At 43.1% G+C, this 24029-nt stretch overlaps 1 protein-coding gene across 9 annotated transcripts in view; it reads left to right on the forward strand.

The window, feature by feature from the left end:
• Positions 1 to 24029, forward strand: part of TEAD1 (TEA domain transcription factor 1) — a 155594-nt gene that overhangs the window by 121310 nt on the left and 10255 nt on the right. For 6 of the 9 annotated variants that reach the window (XM_021527538.3, XM_021527541.3, XM_021527540.3 and 3 more), the window contains 6 exons: positions 335 to 346; positions 1553 to 1687; positions 1868 to 1914; positions 2364 to 2425; positions 4441 to 4565; positions 14294 to 14467. In XM_021527538.3, the coding sequence (XP_021383213.1) occupies positions 335 to 346; positions 1553 to 1687; positions 1868 to 1914; positions 2364 to 2425; positions 4441 to 4565; positions 14294 to 14467 (555 nt within the window). The remainder of the gene's footprint in view (positions 1 to 334; positions 347 to 1552; positions 1688 to 1867; positions 1915 to 2363; positions 2426 to 4440; positions 4566 to 14293; positions 14468 to 24029) is intronic. The other 3 variants (XM_021527543.3, XM_021527542.3, XM_021527548.3) reach the window with 1 other exon arrangement.

The following is a 24029-nucleotide window of genomic DNA, read 5'->3' on the forward strand; positions in this document are numbered from 1 at the left end:
TGTCCCACAGGGACTCCTTGCACAGCTCAGGGAAACACAGTCAGCAACAATCCCTCTCTTTCAGTATCCACAGCTTTCACACAGGGAGCTGCGGGTTGTTTCTCCCCAGGGTTTTGTTGTTTGGTTGGGTTTTTTCCTTCTTTTTTTAATCTTCCCCTCTCTCCCCCCCTTTTAATGAATCAGACCCTGGGTGAAGAGAATGCATTTGTTTAAAGCTGATATTTAATGTTGAGCAAACTGCTCTTCCTTTGTCTCTTACTATTTTGTTCGTATTTTGCTAAGAGTCTGCTATTCTACACAAGCATTTTAATAAACTGTTTGTTGTTGTATCCAGGTAACAAGCATGGTAAGTATTTTGACTAAACCAAGTATTATGTACCTTAGCTGTGCTTGGCAGAATTTTTTGGCTAGCTTTTCCTGTACTTTCAGCCTGTGCTGTTTCTAAAGGAGCTATTCAAAGGAAGAAACTGCTGACCTATAGTACTACTACATACAAGCTTTGGAGGGAGCATATGTGCAAAGTCATATATCATACATAAGAGCATGCACCTCTTGCCAGCATGCTTGCTACTTTGCTTGTAAAACAAAACCAGAAAAAAAAAACAAAACACCCCAAAACATCCTTGCCTAATACTGTTTGTGTTCCTTCATTCTAAGTGACACACCTAAATATTGGTGGTTATTAATCCAGTACTTCTGGATGAGGAGCCCTGCTTTACCAGCGTGTAACAGGCTGTTGTTTACTCACTTTTCCTGACCTAAGACACCCCCTGGTTAACTCTGTTGCATTAAGAGGCCTTCCCTTTCTGTCCTGTGACCATACCTGATGGCAGTGGCTGGAACTCCAAGTGCTGCTCTAATACAAGTCACCAATAACAACCTGCCTTCTCCTAAAGTCGTTCCTGTGTGCTTGAAAAAAGCAGGAATTTTATGGCTGATAGCTTTCTGTGGGAACACTGTAAATCAGTAAAATGCCACAATTGAAAATTTAAGATGTCATTTACGTGTTTGTGACCTAACTTTCAAAATGCTTGTCGTAAAACTGAATCCAAAATGTCTCTAAGCATGAAGAAAACTGTCCCTGTTTGCAAGTCAGCTGCAGTTCTGTGTTCTCATTTTACAGCGCAATACAAAAGGCAGACTTCTCTTAGATGGAAATGATAGAGCTCAAATCTCAGTGCTCCCTATCCTTCAGGCAGAGCTGAGCCTCAGGAGCACACTCTGTTTAGCCCAGCCTGATTTAAAATCAGAATTTGCCCAGATAAACAAGTGGGCAGTAGTTTGCTCTCGCAGAGCTTCCTGTGTGTTGGCAGAGCAGACTGTGAGAATTCAGGTCTACCATGCATGTCTGAGAGGAGGTTTTGCCTTGAGGTAGTTTGAGTGTTAGCCTCCGTGCTGTATTTTTTTTTTTTTTTTTTTCCTGCATGGTTTGCTATTTTTGCATTTTCTGTGTGGCTTTTTAAGTTTTTAGTTATGTGCTTGTAGCTGCAGTTATTTAACGTCATTTGTCGTGCCAAGTGTTTTAAGACTCCGTGTAATTGTCATATTAAAGGATCAGACAGCAAAGGACAAAGCACTCCAGCACATGGCAGCAATGTCATCAGCTCAGATAGTCTCAGCTACTGCTATTCACAACAAGCTGGGCCTGCCAGGAATTCCCCGTCCTACATTTCCTGGGGCACCTGGGGTAAGTCCCAAAAAAATCCCTGTATTCCCTAACAATGTTCAGTAGAAAAATAAGGTGGAATGAACGGATTAATGCTTTGACTTGAGTTTGCAAAAGGAATGATGCTTGTTCAAAAATACCCAAAGTTCTTCCAACAAAGAGAACAACTGTGGGCCTGTTTGTTTGTTTTTCCTCTTTCAGTTTTGGCCAGGCATGATTCAAACGGGGCAGCCTGGATCCTCGCAAGAGTAAGTCTGAAAATTCAAATTTGTTTCTCTATGCAGTGTGAAGGGTGGCTTGTGCACTCTGAAGATCAGGGAAGCAAGAACTTGCAAATTTTTCCAAAAAGGAGTCAGTGATAGTTTTAGGGAAAGAAAGAGCCTTTATAGTGATGTGAACTCACATTCAAATGGTTATGAGGGATCCCAAACCTCAAAACTGAGGCTGAAAACGGGATGGGCACCCTCCTTTTGGTCCCCATAGTTCAGTGTCCTCTGGGAGTCCCAGCAGTGCCCAGCCCTGGTGTAATTCTCATCCTCTCTGTTTCCTCTGTGCTGTCTGTTAAATATGCTCTGCAAGGAAGAGATATGTTTGTGGGGAAAGGCCATCAGCCACCTATTTTCCTATTCTGTGTGACTCTGATGGAATTTGCTGCGGATGGCACAGTGTGTGATTTTTGTGTATCTCTTTATTGCAGCGTCAAGCCATTTGTTCAGCAGGCCTATCCTATACAGCCATCAGTCACAGCTCCCATTTCAGGTAATCCTCCCATTTATCCTCTGCCTTAAAAATACTTGAACTTTCTACTGAATATGATGGATTAACTTCTGCCCTGGGCAGAGCCACTGCTCAGGATCTCATGTGTCTTCCAGCCAAAGGAAACATCAATCCCAGTATCCTATTATTACCTGATTATATCTTAGGGAAAATCATTGTGTTTGGTGGGGTTTTTTTAGGTAGGAAGCACTAATGCATATGCAGGGAGTTGTGATGTGTGATTTCCAGTCAGCACTCCATATTGTAGGAATTGCTGTAAAAAATGAGTAATAGGATGAATGTTTCCTTTAGAATAGCTACGTAACAAGAATGCACCTTAATTTATTTTAAACTGAGCCAAAAACCCCTTCCAAAATCAAAATGTTTAGCATTTTGATGCTAAATAAAATCATAAATGTTTAGCCTTAAGTATAAAATTCTCTATGCATCAGGTTGTTTATAACTCATCCCTTCCTGGAGGTCCTGCTTTACCTGGTACCACTTTGATAAGTACCTAATTTTATTCTGAATTCCATTGCTCGAACTGATCAAGCCCTTCCCATGGCTACTTCCCTGCTACTTTTCCCAGGTTCCTTCCATGCCTGATTTGAGGAAAACTCAATATTTCTTTGCAGATGATTTCCCATGCTATGTCTCGCTTGCCAAATGACCCCAATACTTCTGATGACTCTGTTTGTGTGGCAAGTTTTTGACTCTTTCCCAAATCCTTATGATTTTCTAACTTGCTGCTATTAAATGCTTTGAACTAAAGCTATTTTTCTGCATTCATGAGAATGCCTTTTTCTAGACATCCCTAATTTATAACATTTTTTTTTCTAAGACAGGTATTTTGTATCACCTTCTTTTATCCTTCCGTGTTTTCTTTCAGAATAGGAATGTTAGTATTTCTAAATCAGACAAAACTTGTGCGTGAGCTTTTGCTTCATTAGAATTCCTGTTCATGTCTAGCCAGTGACGTTTGTAATTCCCTGTTTTGCATAAGCTTCACACCTTCATTGCCTAAATTTGAGTGTTGGGGTCAGGTACCACATCCCCATTATGGGATATGGACATACATTGCCTCTGACCTGTCCTTGTTTCTCAGCCTAGTTCAGGATAATCTTTATTTTTATACCTTTGGTGCCTCTCCCCTGCCTTTCTTGTGCCAGTGTCTCTCCCTGGATGAATTTTGCCTGTGAGCTGCTGCCTTTTCCTCTTCCTTTGCAGTTTTCTTTCCTTCTCGTCCAATTTTCTACAATGAGGACCGAGAGAGCATTTATTCCTTCTCTTGAGGTGAATTAGAGAGGGTCGTTAGCATCCCTTCTCTATCTAGATCATGTCATTCTCTCTTTATTATCAATTTAAAACCTTTTTTTTTTTTTTCTTTTCTTTTTAGGGTATGATTCAGCTCTCTACAGTAATTATTTTTTATTAGCTGTATCATAATGATGCCTAAAAGCTCCAAAAGAAGTCAAGACCCAATGTGCAAATACGTAGTAAGAGACAGTCCCTGCCTTGGAAAGCTTGTACTCTAAATATGAGAGGGGAACTGAGAGTGGCAGCAGAAACAGGCAAAAAGTGGGGTGATTTACCTGTAACATGTGGCACTTAAGGAGCCAGAAATGGAGTCAGTTCTTTGACTCCCAAGGCAGTAATGTCTCCTGTGAATCTTGATGCCAGTTTCCAAGGAAGGGTGCAGCTGTAGGTACAGGTGAAGTCTCTTTAAATCTCTGTAATCTAGTATATCATTTAAACAAAAATTATACAGTGAGTTACAGCCCCAAGGAAACAAAGTAGTAGATCTTTTCTTTCTACCATTATTAGATTGCTGGGCTGCCACCTCTTTTTCTACATATTGGCCTGAGTTTTTCCAATTTTAACTCATCCTGAATTAATTACTTGCTAAAATTAATATAAATATCCAAGGGCTACATGCATAATTCCCAATTATTTTTAATTGAGAAAATATAAACTGAGGAAGTGTCAGCTTCCTCATGAAGATATTTCCTGTGTTTCAGGCTTTGAGCCCACATCAGCTCCAGCTCCCTCCGTCCCTGCGTGGCAGGGCCGATCGATTGGTACGACCAAGCTCAGGCTGGTGGAGTTTTCAGCTTTCCTTGAGCAGCAGAGGGATCCTGAATCAGTAAGTATTTATTGCCCTTGTGTCCACTGATCCTCAGCTTTGCTCCTTTACTCCTGATCTTCAGCTTTTCTCCTTTGCTCCCCACCCTCTGGGCATGCCTTCCATCATGTATGGTGGGATACACCCGGTGTCTCTGTTTTCACTGCTGCTCTGTGAAATATTCCTTTCACCCCAGGACTGTATTTTCCTTTCTTGCTCTCCTTTTCCCAATTTGCAGCAGCGAGAGGCCTCTGTGAAAGCAGGCAGGGTTTGCTCTGGCTCCTGTCTCACTGCTGACCTAGTTTAGCAGGTGTACCAAATTGCATTGTGTTCTTGGCAAGAATTCAGTGCTTGAACTCTAAGTTAAAGCCTAATCTGTTTCCTAACCAAAACAAAATTAAGGACTTGCCCAGAAAGTGTGCATATTGCATATTGGATTTTTTTAAATGAAGTTTTAAATTTTCTTTTAATTTTTAGTCTGCGTAGTATACCTGCAAGGGTAGTTTCTGAAGTTGGCTGTAAAGTTTCATTACCCCAGTAAGCCTTGAACCTTGACATTAATCACCAAATATTTACCAAGAGCTAGGTAGCCTAGCACTGATTCTGCTGCATCGCAAATAGATTGAAAGAACTTCTTTCAGCTTGAGCCTGAGAATTTTTTTTCGAGATAATTTCTGAAAAACAAATACTGTCCTGAATGGGTGATATGGACAGGCCATTCTTGTTCAGATTCCTGGTAAAATACAGTAGCCTGGATAAGAGAGAAGCTATCATTTTCTTTTTATAATCCAGCACTGGAAACCATAGCATTTATGGGCTCTGGCCAGGGGTGTTATCCGAGGAGTGTTTACCCTGCACAGTGGGGATTGGAGACATAGCCCAGAAACCTTACAACAGAGGAATGCTCCTGGCAGAAATGTGAAAATGCACCATATCTCAGCTGTTCATACACCAAACACGTGGCAGATAAACGCCAGCTTTGCCAAGCTGAATGAGCTTTGAGGTGCAGGAAATGTTTGGCAGCAGGTACGGCTCTCTCAGCGCTTACCTGTCAGGCATTCCTGCTTTCCCTGGAATCCCTTTGTCTTCCCATGGTCTCATGGCAATCCTGGCTCTGGTGGCCTTCACCTCAGAGTCCTCCAGACCACTCTGGAACGTCTCCTCCATCCCCACTCCTGAGTCCCTCTATCTAGACAGCAATTTGGATTTCTGCTGCTGGGGTACAACATCAAGGTTTCCCCATCAGTCACCCGTATCCAAGATTTCCCAGCCCTTTCTGACCCCATTGATCATGTCCTGCTGATTTATGGGCTCTGCCATGCCCAGCCTGCCCCATACCTGGATGTGTGTGTGTGTGCTCCAGGTTACTGGGAAAACAGCACGTGGCCAACGTGATTCTCAGCCTTGCTGTCTGTGTGTGAATGAAATCTTACTTCTGTGCAGTCTCATTGGCTGTTTTGCCACCTAATTATCCTTTTGCCAGAGGATTTTATAATATAAATCGATATACAAAGCCCCTGGGCTAAGATGATATATACATAATATATAATAATGATATAATTTATAATATATATCTATATACAAAACCCCTAGGCTAATAGTGCCTCTGTATTTGTGGGTTTTTATGTAAAAGGGAGCAAATAGGAACTGAGCAGTTGGGTACCTTTGGCACTTCAGAGGGAGGGTGGAGGTGTGAATGGAAGCATAGTTACCCAGGATGGCCTCACAAGTACTGTAAACCCTTCTTTGGAGTAAACCAATATTATTTGAAATTCCTGAGGGTGCAGGGGCCCACTGGGTCTTGTCCCAGCTTGCAAGAAGACTGCTGAGAAACCCACCTTTCAAATGCATTTATGCAGGAGGGCATACAGGACAAGCAAAAGCACCAGACTATCTAGACTTGTTTTAAAAAATCATTTACTTGTGTGCTGTAAAACTGCAAAAATGAGACTCTAGGAAAAGTCAATTCCCCATTTAGTTCATTCTTGCATCCAAGTGGGACAGTGCTCTGCATGGGGACAGCCTGCAGCATCTAGACAGGGGATCCAAAGGATGAGACTTGTAGCACTGAGTGAGCATCACTGCCTGGGAGAGGGGAGTCAGGAGAAGGAGAAGTGTCTCCCTGTTCTTTTAAAAGTTTTAAAGGACTTTCAAAAGTTTTCTATGCCTTCTGATGTTTACATATTTCTCCTAGAGTTTCTCACGCACGTTCATGTAAATAATGATTGTTTTGCATTCTTCTTTGTAAGAGGAGAGAATTAATAGACTGTTAGCTTGACCAATGTAATTGGAGAAGTAGGAATTTCATCCTCCAATCCACTGCCACTTTTAGAATTATATATATTGTGAGATCAGAGATAAAGTTCCCTCCTTTTGCTTCCTTTTACTCTTTAAATCTTAGTATGGGTGTGTAAGCTATTTTGTGTCGTAGTGCAACAGAGAAGTGTTGCTGACATTGAATTAAGTAAATTTGATTATTTGGCATTGAAAAGGCATTGGAAAAAAACCCCAATGTAGTGTGGCCAGTTCCCCAGGCAAAGGATGCTTGCTGGAGAGGCACTGGTGTGCAGGGGCAGCTCTGTGCCTCCTGCCAGCTTGCCCTGTCTCCAATGCTCAGACCTCTCCAACAAGCACCAAGAGTTCTCTTGGAGGTGAGGGCAAGCCCTCCTGTAGTGCCATTGCAGAAAATGGGAATTCTGCCTGCAGCTTTGCACACCTTTCTTTGTGTGGCTGTTTTATGTGCAGTTTGCACAGCAGAGAAAGAATGGGATTTTATTATTTTCACATGAAATCGGCGAGGCAGGTGACGTGAGCGCGTTTCCACAATGTGCACATGAAGTCGTGTAGGCACGTGCTGTGATGGCAGCATCCCCTCTGTGCCTTTGCTGACCTTAGAAATGAATGTATTTATGTGCTGCTACAGGAAACGTGTAGGAGTTCTCCTCTATCTTCTGATAAAGGAGAGTTATCAATTCATTATATCGCTGACTTTTCACAAATTACGTAAAATCAGTGTCTTCGTCAAATGTGCTTCCAACATTTAATTAAAAAAATGTGACCCTTCCTCCTCTTTCTCCCAATACAAAATCAGGCCAGAAAGCCTCATAATAGTAGAGGCAACAGACCAATTCCACCTTAAAAGTTAACCTGGAAGTTTACTGAAAACTGTGTATTTGGCATGGAATCTGGGGACAGGACTTGATCCTGGCAGACCCCTTGCAGTCCCTATTCCTGTCCAGAAATTAGAAATTTAGGTTTGTCAGCCATGGTGACTCCCACGGCCAGCAGTGGGGCTGTGCATGGGTACAAAAGTCCACCCACAGCCCACAGGGAATTCCTGGTAGGAGTGAGGCCTTCAGCATTTCTGTGTGTGGCTCTTCCAATGGCAATTGGTGTTTAAAAGTTTAAAAAAAAAAAAAAAGTTTAAAAAAAAAAAAAAAAGCTTAGTGCCATGCAGTTTAATAGTTTAGTTTAGAGTGGGCATTCTGGAGGGTGGGAAATCAGCTCAGTCATAGAGTCCTCTCACTTGTGGACAGCTGTTGATATTTTTCCTTGTTTAGACACAAAATTGTTCCATTTACAAAAGAGAAAAATATAGAAAGGAAACAATAATCAGCTCTCACTGTAACTCTGCATGGCAGAAGATAATCTGGGGAACACAAGATGGCACAGTTGCAAAATATTGGAGCACTGACTGCAGCTGAGGATGAGTAAAGTTGCTCCTCCTTTCACATGAAAATCAGCTTACAAATGTCAAGCTGTATTTTCTTTTTGTGGCATTTTGTGCTTAAGTGCAATTCCTAAATGGTGCATAGAAGTTTCCCTTGCAGGTCCAAGCAGCATCATTTCAGTTACCTTAGATTTTTTTCCTGCCCTGCATTACTCTGTTCTCAGCAGATGGAGCAGTTTTTGTGCCCATCTGCTGCTTCCAAGACAGGTTTTCCTTAATGGGGCTTTCCATTTTTATTGTAGTGGTTCTGTGAAAGTTCAGGACAAATGCTTAAACCAAGCAATCCCATGTTCCCTAACAAATATAAACTGAGCATGCAAGCAGGTTAGAAAAGATCTAAGCAACTGACTGCTACACAAGGAGATATAAAATTCAAAGACTATAACTGAAATGAGAATAATTCAAAATCACTTATATATATGTATATATACATACACTCAAGCTTGATTTTCAATCAGAGAAAAAAATCCCTATCAAAAAAAGCCCTTTCTTCTCTTTTCCTTTTTGAGGTTTCTTGCTCTTACTGTCACATTTATTTAAATTGTGATCATTTCAGACAGCTTTACATTTAAAATATCTATATAGGGCTATAAAGAACATGGCTGATGGACATTTTCAGTATTAGTCCACCCATCCAAACTGTCAGATTGTGTTAGGTCCAAATTTCAAAATGTATTTTAAAAAGTGGTGAAGAAATAAAACATTCTTTATGTTTTAATTCAGGTTTTATTGTTGTTGTAAAAAGACTTTGTGAGCCCGGGGAGAATTGTGCCTGAGAACCAGAAAGGGAAAGCAATTGCTCAAGGGCCATAAAAGCAGCCTGCCATCATTAGCCAAATGCAGTAAAATTCACCGAAGTTAATCAAACCACCTAAGTGATGAAAAATAAATGAGATATGTTCAAAAGAAGCCCTCCATCCTTGAACAATATCCATTGTTGCAAGGATCGTTTATCCTTTCTGTACTCCCTGCAAACAGTATAAAAAGCAGTCCAGCATCTCACTCACAAGGAAGCCCTTGGTTTGGTGTCTGTGATGTGAAAGTACAAGAAAGCAAACGCACATTAGGATGAATGTCTCAGAGCTGCAGACTCAGGATTTGAGGTCATTTTGATCAGAAAAAGTTTTGCTAAACACAAGGCTCATTTATTTTGCTGTGCTGGAGAGCTGCTTGTTGGCCCTGGGATGCAAATGTTCATCTCTGTGAAATGTTTGAGTGCCCGTAGTTAGAAGTCCCAAGAAAGGACTTTAAAGAGCTCCAGTATTGACACAGGCTCCAGCTGTGAAACTGTGGCATTGCAGCAAACTTCCCATCCATTAGGATTCCTGGGGGACCCCATGGAGACACGATGGGAATGCCAGGCCAGCTTCCCCAGCCCAGCTGTAGCAGGACAGGGACTTTCCAGAGAGGCTCCTGGGGCCAGAACGTGCTGGGGTGTGTTGGGAGCCCAGCACCATTCATCCCCCAAAGTCAGCCCATGGCTGGAAAGCCTGCTGGGACCTGGCTGTGCTCTCACTGCTGCCTTCATGGACCACTCTTCTTTTCCTCAAACCCGCTGCCAGGGAAATTTCCTTCCAGAGCAAAATTGGAAGTGCCGGGCACACGTGGGTTGGGTTGGCACTAGAGCGGGGTGGGTGGTGGCCGTGGTGGGCTTTGTCTGTGAATTCCCCACTCTGCCTTCTCCAAGCTCCTGTCCTGCCTCGCCCCAAGGGCTTTGCAGCTGCCTCTGCCTCTGCCTCTGCCCTGCATCTCCCCAACTCGTCCAACAGCTTCCCCCACCCCTACACCCACCCCAAAACCGCTGGGCCCGGCTGCAGGGCCAGGCTCTCAGAAGTTGGGAAATATCCCCTGCTCTGCTCTGCAGAGAGCAGATAATGGCATGCTCACGTGTTCTTTTTTTCCTCTGCCGCATTCAGTGGAGATGTAGATGGCCCTTCTTTGATAAGCAGCTATTCAGTAGTTTGTTTTCTTCTGCTGTTGAAATGCGTGGCCCCGTGCCCTGCTCACTGTGCACTGTCTAACCTCCCTTCCAAAGGAATTAATAATTCCCTCCATTTGCATTTCACAGATGTGCTAGTGCAGTCTTTTTGGATGAAGGAGCATTATTACTCACAATTGACAAACCAAGAAGTTCAGGTGCAAAAGAATGAATGGGCCACTGATTTTGAGGGTCCCCTTTGATTTGTCATGAGCTTGATTTTGCAGAATACTTAACATTATTGAGAGCTTCCTATAGTCAAGGATAATTTTCCCATCTGAGCACTCAGCACTTCTAGAACTGGGACTGCAGGGTCTTAAATCAGACAGGCCAGAACTGAAAGATGCATCTTCATTGTTGCAGAAAAGCTGATGGAAATGTTGTGTAAGCACTTTGCACAACCAGTGAGTCTCAGTTTCACGCTGGGACTGCTGTGGCAGTAGCTGGGAAGTGCTGGACATTAAGGTGTCAGGGAACTGCCTTCCCTCATCACCCACCTCTCCACTTCTGCAATCATAAAGTCACCCAAAACCCCCTTTTACTTCACATTTCTGATTCAATCCCTGAGCAGATCCAGGCAGGAGTCTAAATGCAGGGAGGTCCATGAAAGACCAGGTTGCCCATGCAGCTGTATGCTAGCTTACATCACAGAAAATTCAGTTAATATTTCACAGGAATGTGTTAAAAACCTTAACAACAGGACTTGGTACAGACTCCAGTTATAAATGTCATGTTTATAACTCCAAATCTGCTTCAGTGGAGGACAACAGCAGCAGGAATTAAATATTCAGTTACTAGTGTTTTGGTAGAAACAAGAAAACTTGTTGGCAGACCAAGTGATTTTTTTACATCAGCAGGAAATTAAAGAGTTTCAGATTTATGAGATACAGCAAGGCGGCAGAGCTGAGGCTGGGCAGGGTTTGGTTGGAGCTGCACACAGACTGCTGGTACACCAGTGCCTGGGTTCCAGGCAGCCCTCCCCACCTGGCTCCTGTTCCCCCCAGGAGCGTGGTCCCTGCTCGGGCAGGTGACTCCCAGCCCTGCCAGTGGGACTGGGGAGGGTGAAATCACAGCTGTGCCCTTGGGTGCAGCAGGAGAGCGCAGCACCCTTGCACTCGGGGTGCTGTGCCCATCAGCAAGGTCATTCCCACAGAAACAGCTGCCCCCTCTCATGCCACCTGCCTTCTACCTTGCTTAGCATCTCCATCACCCTGTGCATGGGGAGCCATCCTCCCCCGCCATGTACTGATCTGTATGGTTGTGTCAGAATATAAGGGCAGAACTGGTGAGCAGCTTTTACAAATATGTGTGCTGGCTGATAAAGCAGATATAGGTGGTTTGTCTTTGTTCTGTACCAGCTTAAATGCTTGCATCCCCTGGCATTGCCAATTTGTCTTGGTTCTTTTAAATTCCTAAGTGGATTATAATTTTTCTCGTGGTATTATTTGACAACAGTCATATTTCATGGCTTTACTGCATTCTTTGGATAGTTGGAATTTTTCTAAGGGAAGGAGCTTTAAGAGGCGGCCATCTCCAGGGCATGTCGTGTAATGCAGACACAGGAGACAGAGCTGAAAATGTTCTTCCTATTTTTGTGTACTTGTGTACTTGGAAAATACAGGACTTGGCTTCTGATGGTTTATGGCATCTAAAGCACATTATTGCCCCTATGCCAGATGCAAATCCTTTAAATGCTTCGGCGTGAGTAAATTCCTCAGCAACTAATGTACTTCAATGACTCTGGAATACTCAGTCCAAATCAACAGTGAATTCTCAATATAATGAGGATGTTTTTAAGCTTTTCAGACACTAATGGGTTCAAAAGTATAGGCAGAAAACTTTGCTCCTTTTCCTTTATCTACGCATCAGTTGCTGTCGTGGAGCGTGTTTGTCTAAAAACGATGGGGATCATTTCAGGACCCATTTACCCTGCTCCAGTATTGCATTATCATTTGTTAGTTCACAGAAATATGCCATGTCTAATTAGCTTAGTAATGATTGTACTTAGCATAGGAATTGCAGCAACATAAGGAGAAAATAATCACACATTGCAATATCAAAATAAACATTTCTGTCCTAAGAATGTTGTCAGGTGATGTCATACCATCTGTCCTACTGTACCCGCTCAGAAATTTTGCTGCAGCAGCATCTGGTGCTTTGGCGAGCTCTGCAGACAACTGTGGTAGCTTTGCAGCTGCCTCCAACTCTGCTTTTATATTTAAAGAGTATTAAGACTTCATGCTCCATGCCCCTATAAATGTATTTGCTTTTACTGAAGTTTGGATCCTGAGCAATTTGTATATTTGCCTGGCTTGCAGAATAAGGTGCAGTGTGTGAATTGTCTTGGGAGTTTGCAGCAGCCAAACTGTAAAATACAGTTCCCTTCCTCCCTTCCCTCCCCAGCCATCTTTGGGCTGGGAGAGAGACACCCTTTTGGGGAGGAGGACAATTTACAGGAGAATCTGAGCCCTCAGTTCTGTTTCCATAAAAATGTGGTTATTTATATAACCTGAAACAACTCCAGCAGTGAAGACCGAGAGGAAACAATCCCCCATATTTTTTTTTTTTGCTTGTGAAAATGCCTTAATGAGATGCTACATTTTCCTTTTTTTTTTTTCCAAAAAATTTAGAAATAAATACAACCTGGCAAAAAAACACAGGCTGTATCTTGTTTTTGGCCCCATACCCAGATAAGTGTTCTCTGGTTCTAAACTCAGATTTCAGTGTGCTAGATGATTTTTTTAATAGATTTCAATTTCATTTCCTAAGTGCAGAAATCCAGCCAGTCCATTTCCTTTTCCCTAGAGTTCTGGACATCTGCTAGGGAAGACTCTGCTCACACCGAAGGAAGGCTCTGAGTGGTTGCCCAATTCATTTAGATTTGTCACTTCAATTTGTTCATTCAGCAGGTACATTGTAAACAAAATAGCTTAAATGAGGTTTGCTTTGGGGTTTTAAATATTTTATTTGTACCTAGCTTTTGGGAATTGCCCCTTATGTACAGCATCTGTTCAATGTGACAGGGTTCTCTAGTGTTCATTGACTGCATATCAGCTTTCCCGTGACTGAGCTAGCAAAATGTTTTGTGATCTGCGTGGTGAAAACCCCCAGTGTTTAATCCTGCCACTCTGGAGCTCCTTCACTCTGCCCTCTGGGAGGTGCTGATTGACTGGTGGAGGGTCTTTTCATGTTCATCCTTCCAGTTTTGTTTTGGGTGCTGAAAGGTTGTCTTGGAGGAATGGCAACCCCCTAAAAGATCATGTTGGACTCCTTTGTAGTGGACTTCACTGGGCCAAGGATTTCCCCCAGGCAGGAGAAGCACTGCCAAGGTGATTGCTGTGATTACAATGAGGTGTGATGGGATGAAGTTAAGAAATAGGAAGTTGAAGCTGCATATATTTTGGCAGGGATGGTCATCTACAGAGCTGGCTCCCGAGGGAAGGGGGAAAGTTGGGCTCTTTAATATTACATGGGTCGAAATACAGGAGGACAATGTCTATAGGAACAGCAGTGCAGAGTAATTACTGTCATCCTGCAGTTAAAAGGAAATGCCCTCCATGTCTTTTAGTTGAGATGTGCTGCAGAGAGAGGTTTGGGGCTTTTTAGTAGACAAGCAGGCGGCGTGCATGAGTGGGCTCTGCAGCATGAGCAGAAATTCAGGCTCTGAGGACAGAGAACATTAAAACGCACTGTTCAAAGGAGCAAAAATAGCCTTTCCTCCTGAGCACATCCATCTTTTTATGCTCAGTGAAGGGCTCTTTATCACCGTGCTGCCACTGGGCCGTGCAGTGTAAATTGCCCCCTTGCAGAGCCCTGTGCTTTGGGGTTTGCAACGGGGACACAGGTGGTTTTTTTCTATGCTGACCCTTGTTCACAAGGTGCGTGACACAATTGGCGAAGCTGTTTGTGGAAACCACGCCGCAGCAAATCCCGGTCCCAGGAGTGACGTGCGAGTCATTGAATCCATCAGAGCACAGCCCCTGCTGCAGCAGCCCTCTGCTCTTCCCCCACAGCGCTGACTCTCCTCTTTCTCCCTCGCAGTACAACAAACACCTCTTCGTGCACATCGGACACGCCAACCATTCTTACAGCGACCCCTTGCTCGAGTCGGTGGACATTCGTCAGATTTACGACAAATTTCCCGAAAAGAAGGGCGGGCTGAAGGAGCTTTTTGGGAAGGGGCCTCAGAACGCTTTCTTCCTCGTCAAATTCTGGGTGAGTAAGGCGTGGCGGGGGGACCTCTCCTGCCCAGCAGGGCTGGGCGAGGCGGTGAGGGGTTCAGCAGGCTGTGGAAATTCCCTGTTATCAAGCAGGGGTGCAGAACTGTTGCCCTTCAGCTGGACAGCCCCCCAGGAGCCAGGGCAGCAGAGGCAGATGTGCCTCAGCTCTGCTGGCTTGGCAAGGGCAACAGGTACCGAGAGCCCTGTTTGGAGATGGGGAACTGCCATCTAGTGGAACAGGGAAAGCAGGGAAGGCAGGGAATGGAGCCTGCTTTTGGGTATTTCCCAAAATACCCAAATATTTTCCACTGCTGCCCAGTGCAAGTGGTGCAAGGATCCATCTTGCCATCATCCCGTGCTTGTGCAGGGAGGGCCAAGCAGGATGGGAGCTTGTTGGAACTCAAAATGTCCCTCAGACATTTTTGGATGTTCCGGGCTCAGGTCAGAAGCATTTGAGACCCTGACAGGCAGCTGGAAACAGCTGTGATTTTGAGTTTGAGCCATGGAATGAGTTATCAACTTTTCAGGTAGAACAAGAAGTCACAAAAGTTTAGATATTATAGTAGAAGTAGTTACAAAGTAGAGGGAAGAATTTTTTACTGCTGTACAAGGGGGTTTTAACACCTGTACAGGAGGGTTTTTACTTTGTACATGGGGGTCAGAGGTTTTAAGATGGAGGAATGTAGGCTGATCCTGTTCCTCCTCTTTCTTCTTCCTTACCTCCATGTTCTTGGTGATGTTGGTGCTCACAGATTGGTTTAGAGTAGAAAAGCACCATTTAATATAGGTAATAGGCATTGGGGAAAAACTGTAACCATGTAACACGTAATGTACCATATAAAAGATAGAAAAGCACCATTTAATATAGGTAATAGGCATTGGGGAAAAACTGTAACCATGTAACACATAATGTACCATATAAAAGATAGAAAAGCACCATTTAATATAGGTAATAGGCATTGGGAAAAACTGTAACCATGTCACACATAATGTCCCATATAAAAGAGAGCAGCAGCCCTGGGCGGGGAGAGAAGAAGCAGTCGGGGTCAGAGAGGATGTCAGGGTGTGTGTGTGCCTCTGCCTGAGCTGTGAGCAAACCACAGCAGCCCCAGAAGACAATCCTTTAGATAATTTGCAATAAACTGCCTTGGGACTGAACAACAGAGACTGCTGAGCCTTTCTTTGGAAGCTCGGGTTGGAGGAGAAGTTTTTCCACCACACGGAACCCCTGAACCAGGCTGGGGTCCCGACAGGAGCTGAGACAGCTGTGAGCCTAGGATGTTCACAGGGTTTTCTTGAAGCACATCTACTTCCTTCTTGCCTTTTTGTTAGCCAGCCATAGGACTCTGCTCTGTAACTTACCATATTCAGCACAAGGGTGAAAAAATAATTTGAATTGAGGGCTGGGATGCTGCTTGTTGATCTAGTCATGATTAATTTCATTGAGAAGCCAGTTTTTTCTTACTGTATTTGCCAAATATCATGTTAGTGACATAATCATAAAATAATAAAATCATTTAGGTTGGAAAAGGCCTCTAAGATCACTGAGTCCAACCATCAGCCAAGTCCACCACTAAATTACTGAAAGGTTCATGAAAAGGATCAGCAAATCTGCAGGCTGAGCCTCATGCTTATACTAAAGCTTTTTATACTCTGTAATTCATTGGGGTACTTTTCTTTTTTGTGGTATACTCCTTTTCATAGTAGCAGTTATCATCTAAGCTTTTTTTTTTTATTTTATTTTTTTTTTTTTTTTACAACTTCAGTAAAGGGACGTATTCAGGCTTTAATGACAGGGTGGACAGGTTAAGGCTGAGACCAGAAGAGGTTAATCTGGAACTACTGCTTATGATCAGGTTTTCTTGAGTTTATCTTGAAATACTCTACACCTCATAAATCCCCCAGACTTCATATCTTTTCAAGAGCTTCTGTGGCACGAGATTTAGGAGTGGAAACTGGAATGAGGGAAACTCTTTTTTTCTCAAATCTGGATGTAGAAGGACTAAGCCACTGTGCAGAAGCTATGCTGGACTGCAGAAGAAGCCCAATGAGAAATTCACAGGGCTTAAAACTGGGCCTGTGAGCTGTAGACCAAGTATTTGAGGGTTGGCTGAGCAAAGAGGCCAGGAAGAGCAGACAGCAGAGCAGTGGGAGCTGAAACAAAGTGGGCACCAGTGGGCTGGAACAGGCAGAGGAGAATGTGGGGTCAAAAAGAGGGAGCATTTGGGATAAGGAGCCTACAGGGAAACACAGGGATGAAGTACAGCAAAGAAGGTTTCTGGATGATAACAGGACAAACATAACAGCAGGAGAAATCTGGCTGCAGTGGAGCAGAGCTTGGAGTTAAGGGTCTGTGACCACTAAATACATTTCCTTGTGAAATTTGGCTTGAGGTGAGGACATCATCTCACCAATCCACTCTGCATAATAAATATTTGCAAAATGCACTTGCAAAAATGAATGTCACTTCACATGCCTGTTCTCGTTTCCCACAGAGGAGGAAAAGCATCAGACTTTATACTAGACGTGGATGCAGCAGAGATTTATGATATGGTAATTGATGTATTGTATGTTCTGCTTTTTCTCCATGTGGAAAATGATTTTCAGGAATGCTAAATGCTCAAAGGTATACCTAAAGCCACACAACTTCTTTGGATCGTTGAGGTCTGTGGTGTTCTCCTGATTTTGCAAATCCTAGTGCCAGCCTTCTCTGCTTTGTGCACACCTTTAACCCTCCTGTCTCAATCCCACATCTGTGACGTGGGGGTGACACCACCCTTCCCCCTCCAGTGCTCACTGACAAATCAGCTGTTATAAGGTCTCAAGGTGATGCCATGAAAAAAACCTCTGTGAAATGTATAATTCTGTGTTCAGCACAGGACCTGAGTAGTGTTCAGGAAACAGCAAAGACAAAGAAATGTTGTGTAGAAGTTCAGAGGGTGAGTGTGCAGTTGTGTAGCTAAAGCCTGTGACATGATGCAGTTCAGCAGTCAGGATGTGCAGGCAACTTCAATCCAACATTTCCTAACCTCACCGTGCTTTCCAATGTAATGGTCTTTTAATACAATTTTGTGCATTATTAACTTAGAGATTAAAAAACATACAGTGCTAACATCCTTCTGAGTTATACATTAAAAATGTGGTGAGAACACTTTTCTGAGCCATGATCTTAAAATAAGCCAGTGGATTTTCTCTCTCATCAAGTGAGTGAGGCAGAGAGAAGGTGCCTGGGGTAGTGTTTGAGTGTTGCAAGAGTCACAATGAATGCTCTTCTAGGAAAAACTTCACACCAGCGGGCCCCAGTCCTAAATGTATGTAGAAACATGTACAGGAAAAACAGAAGATAGCTCGTCGTGAGAATTAGATCCTAAACTGTCAGCTCACTGTCCTTTTATTTCTTTCACCCCAAATAGGGCATTTCTTCAGGAAAAAAAAAAGGATGCCATTCCCTTTTTTATGGGGAGTGTTGAAAAACTGTTTTAAAGAGTCATAGTATCACCAGGAAAAAGCTGGCGCAGGTTGCTGACAATGTTTTTGACCCTATAAGTAACCTCAAATCCATTCATATGAAAGGAGATGAATTTTGCTGAATTAAGTATCTGGTTCTGAATGAGTATCTATTCTTTCATCATCTGCTACCTCCTCCTACTCTGAAGCTCACCTCCTCCCTGGTTCTGTTCATGATGTGTAGTTATTGCTCAATCCCAATACTCTGTCTCAGTATTTATTTCCCATTTATACCTTCCCATTCTTTGTGTTGTCTTCCTCCTTCATTATCATGTAGCCCTCAATCATTTGCTCATCACTGTAAGCTACTGCATCCTAGGTGGTTGTGGGGGTCCTTGTTTTGGTGAGTAAAAGAGAAAAATGGTTGGGCAAATAATTACAGGTGTGAAAGCACTGTGAGGAGAATCACTGAAGAACAGACAGGGTCTGAGTGAAAGAAGTCAAGGCAAACCAGAGAAGGGAGGTGGGAGAGTGTCGTGACATGAGAAGCTTGAAAGTGAAGGTGGGGATTTGGTGCCAGAAGGGATGGTGACCCTGCAAATGGATTTAAGGGAAGTCAGCATGTTACTGGAGGCAGCACAAAGGGTGTTTTGTTTAGACATTAATCGTGCTGTGGAATGGGAAACAGGAAGACCACAGATGAGTACTTATGCTGAGAATGAGTAAGGCAAAAAGCAGCTGAGCTCTGGTAGCTGGAAAGAATACTCCTCTGGCTCTTTCCCATTTAGTTCTGCTTCAGGCTGCTCACCAGCACAGTTTTCCCTGTTGTCCTGGTTTCGATAATAAGGTTTGATTGCAAAAAAAGTGGGAGGGAAAGGTCTGAGATCTTGCAAGAAGATGTTTGCCAGTTGTGGAGTTGACTTAGCAAGGCACCACCGGGATAGAGTACAAAGCAAAGTTTGCTTTGCTTTGCAGAGCTTTATTGGTTTATGCAGATTGTATCTCATGGGAAACACAACCTGGTGCTGGCAGTGGATGAGTTTCTGGCCCTGGTCCTGGTGACACATCTGGATGTCACACTTTTGGGCCTCCTCCTACCTAGCAGTGCAGGAGGTACAAAAGGAAGAGACGACTCCTCCTCCTCCAGCACCTCAAACAACCCACCCTGTGCCCTGCAATGCAATGCCCTGGTTCTTCTCTTGCACCTGGAATGCAATGACTCTGTTTCTTTGGTTTATTCCCAGTCACTGGGAAGCACAGAGTTCAGGGAAATGGCCACAGAGACAGACTTTTACACCTAAAGAGGGAGTTTCACTTGGTGTGTTCTAAATAAGTAATGGCACAGGAAGTTTTGTGTGACAGGGGTAGGAGACTGGAGATTACTGGGTTATAGAATTAAAACAAAAATAAATGTTCCTAAACAAATGTAAAAGCTGCCCTAGAACACTGATGCAGAATTCAGGAAAGGCTGAAGAGTACCTGCAGAGGAAACCTTTCCTCGGGTACGGGTTAACTGCACAATCCTGCTTCTCTCACTTTATGGGACTAAGCCAAATCTATGCAAACCAGCCAGGAATGATTTGTGCCATCTAGCCTTAATCTGAGTATGGTCCATGTTCCTGGTGGTTAGTTTGTATTTAAACTGCTTTTGTGGTTTGGGAATAGCCCCAAAGTTTTGTGCTCTTTGAAATTCCAGTTAACCTGTATAAAAGCTAAGTCAACACAGGATGCCTCTGCTGGTTTCTTTTATTGGTTCTATCCATGTTCATATCTAGTGCTAGCCCCACTGATTGCTCACTCCTATTCCTAAATTCTCTCATTTTTTCTAAACAATACACTTAGGCCTCCTAGACTAAATTCTGCTGCTGTAACTTTGTTGTTTCTCACTCAGGTTTTGTCTCAACCCCAAACTGCAAATTTTGCATGACTTTTCCATGTAGCCTACAACACTGTGCAGTGTGTCCTGCCTCCATGGGATTCTTAGTGCTGGTGTAAGCACACCTTGCAATAACATGCTGGAATTTTGTGTCTCTCACACTCCCAAATGCTCTGTGCCAACCTGAACTCTGATTTCTGCAGCTACAGGGACAGGTTTGGGAACCAAATATATCTGAAAGGAGAACGGATGTTCTCTCATTGGTGACAGAAAAAAAATGACCGATAAAATGTTTGCCTGTAAGGCTTTCTATGGATCTGATCCACTGGCTTAATTTTAAGTTTGCAGTAGCTTGAACTGTCCTTCTAACTGGGGAAAGCTTAGCCAGAGCTCACTGCAACTCTGAAACCAAGACCCAAACTCATCTGAAGATGTGTGGATGATATTAATTGATGTTTAAATGAATGCCTCTATTTGCAGGAATCTGCAATGCAAACTAGGAGTTTTAGAAAGTAATGCATATTATAATTAGGGCAAGCTTTTAAAGATGCTTTGAAGTCCTAAACATTTTTGAAATTCAAATGTGGGATAGAAATAAAGGAATCTACACAATAAAGGGGCATTAAATTATGTCTCCCAAAATTTCACTGTTTTATAGATGTAAATATATGCCATAATTAGTGGTAAGTAACATGAGGAGGATAGTTAAGTTTATTCCTATTCTTATTCAAAACAGCTGTGGCATGAAAAATAATGCTCCTTCTCTTTGTGATACACTAGAACAAACAATTACCCATGTAATCAGTGTTCAGAAATGGCTTGTGCCTGTGGTCTCCTCCCACCCCCTCCTGAATTTATCCCCATGTGCCTCCAGCCGTCTTAAAAGGTGCAGAGTCTTTGTGCCCTTCATTCACGCACAGACAATTGTGGCTATTGCCTTTCTCTTCCTCTTTTCTTTTCTTTTCTTTTCTTTTCTTTTCTTTTCTTTTCTTTTCTTTTCTTTTCTTTTCTTTTCTTTTCTTTTCTTTTCTTTTCTTTTCTTTTCTTTTCTTTTCTTTTCTTTTCTTTTCTTTTCTTTTTCTTTTCTTTCTTTTCTTTTCTTTTTATTTTTCTTTTTATTTTTCTTTTTCTTTCCTGGAGTCCTTCCCTTCCCTTCCCTTCCCTTCCCTTCCCTTCCCTTCCCTTCCCTTCCCTTCCCTTCCCTTCCCTTCCCTTCCCTTCCCTTCCCTTCCCTTCCCTTCCCTTCCCTTCCCTTCCCTTCCCTTCCCTTCCCTTCCCTTCCCTTCCCTTCCCTTCCCTTCCCTTCCCTTCCCTCCCCTCCCCTCCCCTCCCCTCTCCTCCCCTTCCCTCCCCTTCCCTCCCCTTCCCTTCCCTTCCCTTCCCCATAATTTATATTGCATAATGCCGAATCTTGGAATTCCCTCCACAAACACACACAGACACACACACTGGGTCCTGTAATGTGAATGGCTCCAAGGCCAGCATGCAAATGTATGCAAATGAAATGAGATATGGCAGCAGAGCCATATTTCATCTTTTGCTGTCCCCCCCGAGCCCCCTGGCACAGAGGGGAGGACCTTGGGCAGGCTGATGCTGGAAGGGGGCTGGATGGCCGGAGCAGCCCAGCCTGTCCACCACAAGCCCAGCCATGTGGCAGACCTGGACACAATTCCTGAGCTGCACAGCAGGTGCTCCCCTTGGAAAAAATTGCTTCACAGTTTGGAATCCCTGATCCCTGCGCTCTGGTGGAGCTCTGGGCAGGAGGAGGGGGGCACAGCGTGGGTGACACAGCTCCCCACGCCGCTCTGAGCAGCTGCTCAGACCTGGATGTTGTGAATAAGTGACTTTATGTGCTTGATGTTAACTACTGAGTGCCAGTGCAAACTGCTCTGGCCCTCCCCAGATCCCTCTGGTTCCAGTAGGTGCTGTTTTCCTTCTACTCAGCAGGATGGATTTAGACTCTTCTCAGCAATTTTTGCTGGAGTTGCTTTTTTGTTAGCCAAAGCTGTTATTTATTACACAAGTGCTCTACCCTCTGCCCCTGCCTTTTGCATAGAGCCTGAGAGCTCTAGGGAAAGGAATAAGATGATGGTTTTTTAATTTATTTTTGCTCTTTACTTTGGTTGCAGCTCTTCAGGTGCAAGCTTCAGCACAGTGGTAGAGACTTCTCCATTCAGTGTGTCGAACACTTGGTGCTCTTAATATGCCACATTTCCAGTGCTACCCATTGACAAGCTGTGCTTTATTAATGAATTAATCAGGATCTTGCACTGGAGATAGGGTGCCAGAAATCTGAGTGCCTCTTCCACCTCTAAGTGCATTCATATAAAACTCAGTGTGCAGAAATAAATCTGAATTAGTTTTACTCTTGAAAGTAAAGAAAAAAAATTTCAAAATTCCATTTGTGGTTTTGGGTTTTTCCCCCCCTAAATTGTATTGATCTTTAAAACTCAGTGAGTAAATAGACTCCTGTTCATTACATCATGTTTGAAATGCCATAATATTTGAACTCACACAAATATATTTGAAGTTCACCATTCAAAAAGTTATTTATCTGTATAGGCAGCAAGAGTGCTCCCCAAGCTCAGTGCCTGGAGCCCAGAGCAAAGCTGCTTGACAAGCTGTACAGGAGGGAAGGCTGGTTTATAGCCCAGGAAGGCTTGCAGCCTGGGTCTGAAATGCAGGAGAACAGCTGGAGACAGAGCACCGTGGCAATAGTGCACCAGAGCTGGTGACAGCACTCCGGTGGCTGGGCTGCTGCCACCTTTTTCACAAGGATCATTGAAACAGGAAATTATAAGGAGAAGACTAATAAGATAAATGTCTGTATTTCAATTTTGTTGTTATTATATTTATATATATAATATACACTGCCTGTGTAGCTCAGGCAGTGAACCTTGCTAAGTAATGTTTGCCTTTGGACAATACCAAGCCTACTTGAACCAGAACATCCCTGTCAGATACTCAGTTGGTTAAAAAAGACCCCAAGGAGATTTCTCCTCATCTGAGAATTATGCCAGCCATTATTTCATGGTCATCAGGGTTACCAGCCCCTGCCTTGTTTCTCATTTTACTTTTGCTTAGCTTTAGCTTTCTGCCTTTTAATGCCCTTTTCTGCAAGATTTAATCTAGGAGAAGGCTCTTCCCCATGTAGCAACTTGCAGGCTATGACAAGGTTGTGGAAAAACTTCCCTTGGAAAAAGTAAGTAGATGGAGTTTCATTAGTCATTCATTACAAAGGATGTTTTCCAGACCTGAAATCATTCTTATAGCTCTTTGCTGAACACTTTCCAATTTTCCAACATCCCTTCTAATATGTGGACATGAGCCCTGGAATCAATGCTGTAGTAAGGAGCTAAAGCTGAATACCAGGGCATTCATTTATAACACATCTCCTTATTCCCACATCTACAACTCTCACAGCCAGCTACATGGGTACTTGTAACCTTTTGGAGAAGGGAAAAAAACCAGCAAAAAAGATCTATTTTCATTTCATCAGTTGGAAAAATACAGTTTTGCTTTCAGATGTATATGTTGAGACAAATCCCTTGCTGTTTAAGCCATAATAATATTCTTAAATCCTTAAGACAAAATTGTTACAGTAGTAAAAGAGGCTTTGATGAAGCCTTCATTTAAGAGTGTTTGCTTGCCAACTCTTATGATTTTTTAATGCTGGTGTTAGACTTTTTTGAAGAGTCTTCAGCTCTCAGTAATCTCAGCAATTAGTTACATATGAAAACTGGTTACAAAGAGAATTCTGTCCTTCCTTGAAAACACCTTTACTGTGTGCTAGACTCAAAAAAAAATTGAAGAGCAAACAAGTAAATGAAGATAATTCTTATCTATGTGATCATCATAGGACTTTTGCAACCATGTTGTGATTGCATACGAGTAAATCATGACAATTGAGTGATAGTTTCAAGTGTTCCTCACTGAAACATCAGGTCCCAGCCTGGATGTGTTGTGTACACAGAACTCCCAGGGATTTCAGCAAGGGCTGGAAGAGCTGTGGGAGGGAACAACAGGGTGACAGATGGCTGCATGTGTTACTTTTCCAGGTTAAATGTCAGCATGTAAATAGAGCAATTAAGTATTTTTTTCAGCGGGCTTCAAAATAAGCAAGCAGGTAAGGCAAGCAGATAAAAAGTTATCCTTTTCTAACTCTCCAAACAAAATTGTTAATTTTTGACAATGTGAAATTGTGAGGGGTGGTTTAGTTATGATTTCTAAAATA

The sequence above is a fragment of the Lonchura striata genome, chromosome 6 (genome assembly GCF_046129695.1).
Source record: "Lonchura striata isolate bLonStr1 chromosome 6, bLonStr1.mat, whole genome shotgun sequence".
In the NCBI taxonomy this organism is placed as follows: Eukaryota; Metazoa; Chordata; class Aves; order Passeriformes; family Estrildidae; genus Lonchura; species Lonchura striata.